Source organism: Pomacea canaliculata, linkage group LG1 (genome assembly GCF_003073045.1).
Source record: "Pomacea canaliculata isolate SZHN2017 linkage group LG1, ASM307304v1, whole genome shotgun sequence".
In the NCBI taxonomy this organism is placed as follows: domain Eukaryota; kingdom Metazoa; phylum Mollusca; class Gastropoda; order Architaenioglossa; family Ampullariidae; genus Pomacea; species Pomacea canaliculata.
Window position 1 is genome coordinate 27567703 of NC_037590.1, and position 6458 is coordinate 27574160.

A 6458-nucleotide genomic window follows, 5' to 3' on the forward strand; every position below is an offset into this window, starting at 1 on the left:
TATTACTCATTCCAGAGAAGGTGTATACGAATGTATCTAAATGTGTCGCTACAAATACACACAACATAACGCTGTGTGAGAGTTGGGGGAAGGGGGAGTCCAACCGAACGGTTCCCACTTCCCGACTGTCGTAGCATTTACTTCCCTTTATGACTTCTAATACAATCAAAACATTAAGTATGTAGAGAATTTTGTTAGAAACTGAAATTAGAGAGGCGATTTCAACAAAGTATTCACGATGTAAGAGCTCTGAGCCTCTAGGTATCCTGCCGGGTTCTCGGGTTAATGTTATGGTTTGTGCCCTCATTTTAATGGCTCACCAAATCTTATTTCCCGCGAGATCTTGAGAGCACTATGGGAATGCACAAATAATATGGCTGTTCCAAGCAGCGCAGATTTACGCAAAAAAATCAACTGTCCTGCTATGAGCTCAGAAGGAAGCGAAAAAATTCTAGAAAAGAAAGAAAAGTACGGTACGATGTATTCTGATAATTTTAATTCAAAATCTTCACAAAGCTTTGAATCTTGTGCCGAAGACGATGAAGACGAACTCACTGAGTTACTTGGTAAAGTTCATTCCGGTATCCAACAGAGGCGTCTGTTTACTGTTGAGCAGTGTACTCAAATAGAGAAAAAAATCGACAAAGTGGTTTTTCTTGCCAACAAAGGCTTTTACAAACGTCATACTGTTGACAGAGCTCCTCTTCGTAACAAATATTTTTTTGGTGAGGGTTATACGTACGGATCACAAATGGCAAGAAGAGGACCAGGAATGGAACGCTTGTATCAGAAAGGTGAGGTGGATGAAATCCCGAAGTGGATTGGAAGAATGGTAATTAAACCTTTAGTTGACGCCAAACTGATTCCAGAGAACTTTGTCAACAGTGCTGTGATCAACGACTACCAACCAGGTGGTTGCATTGTTTCCCATATTGATCCTCCTCACATTTTTGAGCGTCCCATTGTCTCAGTCTCGTTCTTCAGCGACAGCGCACTTTGCTTCGGCTGCAAGTTTTCCTTCAAGCCCATCCGTGTGTCCAAACCTGTCTTGGAATTACCTGTTAGTCGAGGCTGTGTTACTTTAATAAGGTAAAGAAACTATATCATGGGAGTTTTGATTGTGCAGAAAAGTGTTTTAAAACTAGTTTCATTGTCCTAGTGGGGATGTGGTTCAAGTTATTATAAACATTTTACCAGTAAATGAATTGGCAAGGACTCTGTATTTGTGAGACAGGTGAAAAGTAGATATTATAGCAGTCTAGTTTGATGGAAAGAGCAAATAAGGGACAAGTTTAAGTTGTGCATGTGTGGAGATGTCTCAGGGCACCTTTAAAGTATGTGTGTGGCTTTGCAGATGTTCAAATCATGATAATTTTTCATAAGAATGAAACTGAGTTTTTAGCAGATGGAACAATCTGTATTAGTTACACCTGTGTCTTAGAAATAAAGGGAGGTCATTAGGAATTGCTTGTAAAATGGCGTAATTCAGTGATGTTTGCTACTACTATAAGGAATTGAAAGCATTATTTTTTGTTTTAATATAATTATTGTAAAAAGAAGATTTTCAGTTATCACAGATGGAACAACTTTGCCTTACTTTGGTCACAAGCAGAGGGCCCATTCATCCAGTCTAAAGGCAAGCTTAAAATCCTGGTGAAGGTTTCTGGGTAACATTCTAAAATTGAGTGACCTGGGTAGGGTTAGGGTATCAACTGGACAAGGAAGTCATTGTAAAGTCACATGAATTCTAGAACTCTGCTCCTTTGTCATTTGTGTGTAGCACAGTCATATGAATGGGCCATTCACTGCTGATTCTGGTAAGGCTAATTTGTTTCTATAAATCTTTATATGGTAGGTAATTATATAACTGAAGTGTCAATAGAAAATAATTTCACATTAGAAAATATAAACACACAAGAAATATTTCTTTCAGTGGCTATGCAGCGGATCAGATTACTCACTGTATACGACCCCAGGATGTGGTGGCCAGACGAGCCGTCATCATTCTGAGAAAGTATGTTACACTTTTATGCATAGTAACATATTTGCTTAGTTTAGTCCTTGTTACTCCTTGAGGAGCATAGGACCACAACGTATTTGCTTACCAAGTTTAAAAGTCTTTAAGGTCATAACAGAAATTATGTTGATGTTGTAATTTAACAAATTTTAAAATAGTTGGCATACCAAGGTCTGTGCTGTAGATTTGTAGGATGCACAGACATCAACGTTCCAGTTTCACAACACTGTAGTGTTTAATGCTTTAATATTTGGTGTATTGTATTTTTATTTAGAGTGAGAGATGATGCACCTCGTGTTGAATCTTATCTTCCTCGAGAGCCAGTTGAATATGTCAGCCGCAAGCGACACCTTCAAGGAAAGTCTGATGATTCTGATGATGACTTGCCATCACGCATTGTGCTATCAGCAAGGAGCACCAAATCTTCACCTGTGTCAAGAGTGTGCTCTAAAGTCGTGTGCCTTAGCAATAACTCCGATAGGCAACGAGGGAGAACAAACCGCCGTCGAGATAGTTGCAGTGATAGTGATGATGAACTGGGACGAGAGGCACACCTTGATCACTCATACCGGCCTGTGCAGACTTGATTGACATGTTCCAGAGATCTTTCCCGGTGTGATTTTTGTTTACTGGGTTTTCTTAAATACCTGAAGTAAATTTATCAATTTACTTAATTTTGTCTCTGATAAGTCTGATAGAAAAAAAAACATGCAGATCTGTTCAAAGAGTCATATGCATATGTAAAGAAAAGTTGTTTTTTTTTCTAAATTTTGTTTGAATTTCTTTTATCTTTTTTCATTGCTGCTGTCATGTGAAATCTTGCTATAATGTTGCTTTGTACCATACCTACTTAAAAAGCGTCTTATAAAAGAGCTTCTAGAGGAACCTTTAAGATGTGTTCAAATAATCTAAAGAAATAAACATCTGGTCATTCAGATGTTCACCCATGTTCTTCAGTGGCTCTAGCTTTCAAAATTTAGTGTTCAAAGACCTTTAACAGAGTTTTGTTGGAAGTAGTATGAAGCTCCTATATGAGGCAAATAGGGTCACAGAAGTAGTACTTGTAAAGGAATTGGGTAAACAGCTCTTTTAATTTGCACTTAAAGCAGCCATTCCTCAAAAGAAGTAGTGGGTTTTACGTCACACATTATAAACATTTTATGTCCAATCATAGTTAAGAGAACAAATTTCTTCTAACCATGTGTTCACATCTGAGAAGATCTTTACTTTCAGTGTTCTTTACAGCCTTGTTTGTGATATTCAGAGGATCATGGAGCTATACTGCAACCTCCCTTACACCACTTAAGTGATAAATTTGTTGATGTCTCAGAAAATTTTTGATATTGTAGGATCACTGAGGGTGGGATGCATGTAGTTTGTTCTTGCTGTCATGTTACCTTATCCATTCCAGGGGCATCGTACCTTTAGTGCACTGCTTAACACACTAGCTCAGGATATCACCTGGGTGGTCCGGTGCTGCAACTGTTAGGGCCTGTCACCAATACAATGAAGGTTGGCTGTTCTGGCTTCAGTTCTTGTCTCTAGCACGCTGTTCTCACTCTGCATATGGCATCTGTTTACAGGGCTGGCTGCCTTGCTGTGATATAGCCCTAATTATAAATCACCTATTCCCACCCCTCAGGGTATTACCTAATGGTGACTGTCCCATTAGCAGTAGTGGCCTTTTTTTTTTTTGTGTGCAGGGGAAGTAAATAAGGGACATCACTCCCTGTAGCTCAAGTAAAATTCACGAAGTATGGAGTGGCTGAGTAACATGGAGTTTTAGTCACAGGCTGTATGTCACAAGCACAAGCCACACATTTTATTGGAATGTTAATATTTTTGAACCTCAGACTGTGGTGTTAAGATAGGAGGATCCAGAATAACAGCTTTATTCTAAGTAAATCACTAAATTTGTTTTGAGTTTGTAGTCAGCAAATGCTACTATCTGTAAGTCACTCATGCTCTCCTCCTTCAGTTATAGCATGTTTGCATCTGAAACTTCCATGTCCCATTAATTTAGTTTCAAATGTTTTGGTCATGGATTGTTCTTTTGACAATTTTACTCGTCATCCATTAAAGGCATTTTTCAGTTTTTACTATTCCAGTATTTATGTTACAAACTCACTTTATGCTTTGTAACTATCTTGTGTATTGTTATGATGACCATTAGAAAAAAAGCATAATTATCACATTATAACCTTTTTAGGGAAAGGTATCTCTCCGTTCTAGAAGATATTATGCCATGTTCAAATTTATGATGTAAAACTATAAATTGCATTAGAATAATTATGTATATAAGGAATTTCTATTTCCATTTAATGATGAAAGTATATGATTACCGTTTGTCATAATGTCCTGGAAGGATGTATTTTTAAAAATATAACTTGTTTTTAAACTGACTTAAAACAAAATTCATTTTGATGTACATTAAAAGCATAGGGCATGTGACTAATGTAATTACTAGTTAGTGTATATTTTTTCAATAATATCAAGAATATAAATTAGAATTTAAAAAATTTTATTAATATGCAAATAGCATAATTATGCATACCTTTTGGGTTGCTGCTTGTGGCTTTAGATGTTTCTGTAGCAACAGATTATGTGTGAAAGGCTGGAACCAAGCAGTTTACAGTGTCTTGGGCAGTTTGGATATGCTAGCTGTAAAACAGGGGAGGAGGGGGGTGCTGTTGTTAGTTGCCTTTGCAGGTGTTTTTTGGGTTATGTTTGTGTGATATGGGTCATTTAAGCATATTAATCTTTGAGTGTTTTAGTTTGGAGTCATAGAGTTCTAGGACTTTTTTGTGTTGAACCTTAGGCCTTATGGTTGTGTTTGTGAAGAAGGCTACGAGACCTAACTTTTGGCTCAAGCTTATTTTGAATGAGAAAGAAGCATTACCAGCTATTTTTGGGGTTTTTTAAAACTTTAAATTTGCAGCCTCCTAGTGTGTGTGAAGTGTTCATTAAATTCCTTTCTTAGGTTTTTAATGGACATGGAGAAAATCTTTAATATATTGTCTGTTCAAGATTGCCGGTTGCTTTCTTTTAACACAGTATGCAGGCTAAACTATATAAGTAAAATGTAAGACATTTTACATTCTAACTCTGTTGTTAATGGCTTCCAGGGGCAATCCCTGCATGTTACATGTATGTGTGTGTGTGCATGTACATAGGGATGTTTACCCAAGAAAGACAGAAGGCAGTAACAGAACTCGAATGAATGATGTTAAACTGCTTTTCTCCCACCCCTATGGAAGTAGGATATTCACATCCAGTAAATTTAAGTGGTTATGGTTATATAAATCAGAATATTCAAACACAAAATGATTGGAAGATGTTGAAGGGTAAGTTAATTTATAGAGTTGTCTTTTTTTTTTTTGAAGGACTTTAATGTTGTATAATATTTTGTTCAGAGTTGATTCATTTGTTTTGCAGAATAGCCATTTAATACAGCTGAACAAAACCTCATGGTTGTTTTGGCTACAGTCCTACATGAAGATGCAGTTTCTTGGTTTATTTTGCTTCAGTGACATATTTATGATTTTGCTGTTGCATTTTGATGACTTGTTCTAAACACTTTTTTGTACATATTTATATTCATGTGATTAGTTGGAAACCTGTGTTTGAATACTTACTACTGTGATCTGCAAACATTGCATTTAATTTGAATGAGAGTAAACTACAGTGATTGACACCTATTTCATCTTATGATGTCAGGTGTTGTGCAACATTTTCATTAAGATGCAGTAAAGAAATAAAGCTACTTTATTGTCCGTAAACCCGTGTAGTTGACATTTGATAAATAGAGGGATTCAGTGATGTACAACCACAGATAAAGAAGTCTATCACTAGCGCATTCACAGAAATTTAAAACAAAGTGTGGACGTGGAGACCGAAATAAAAGGTAGTGCAAAGAAAGGGGGAGAAAACCTCATGTTGATGTGTAAATTTGAAGTGTTCTTCAAAAGCAGTTTGGTGGGGGTGGAGACCAAAATAAAAGGCAGTCCAAAAAAAAAGAGGGAGAAAACCATGTTGATGCGTAAAGGTAAAGTATTCCTCAAAAGCAGTTTTGTGCATTGAAGAATATTTCTCAAGATTTCAATGCACTAAAATCACCACGTTTTTCATTTGGGATTGGGGTGGAGTAAATTTTGTGGAAATGAGCAGTAATTTCAAAAGTGGCATTTGTCACAAGTGTACTACTAACTACTGCCAGATGAAAGCGAATGAACTTTGCAACACCTTCATCTGTGCCTGTAGAAGCATGAATACAAATGCGCTGTCGTACATACAGTGTTTATTGTTATTCAGAAAGATTAAATCCAGATAATCTCCAGAAGCATTGTTTCTGTCTCTTTTTGCCTTCACCTACTAAGAAAACCAAACTTTCTAGAGAAGATGCAACAGAGCTGTACGCGAGGCGAATACTAAGTGTTTCAGA

The 6458-nt window shown here is 36.8% G+C and overlaps 1 protein-coding gene across 1 annotated transcript; it reads left to right on the plus strand.

The window, feature by feature from the left end:
• Positions 1-324: 324 nt before the first annotated feature.
• LOC112557129 (RNA demethylase ALKBH5-like) lies at positions 325-5796 on the plus strand. Its single transcript, XM_025226785.1, has 3 exons — positions 325-1089; positions 1934-2014; positions 2292-5796. Exons 1-3 carry the CDS (start codon positions 374-376, stop codon positions 2602-2604), a joined length of 1110 nt encoding a protein of 369 aa, XP_025082570.1. The 5' UTR covers positions 325-373; the 3' UTR covers positions 2605-5796.
• Positions 5797-6458: the final 662 nt, after the last annotated feature.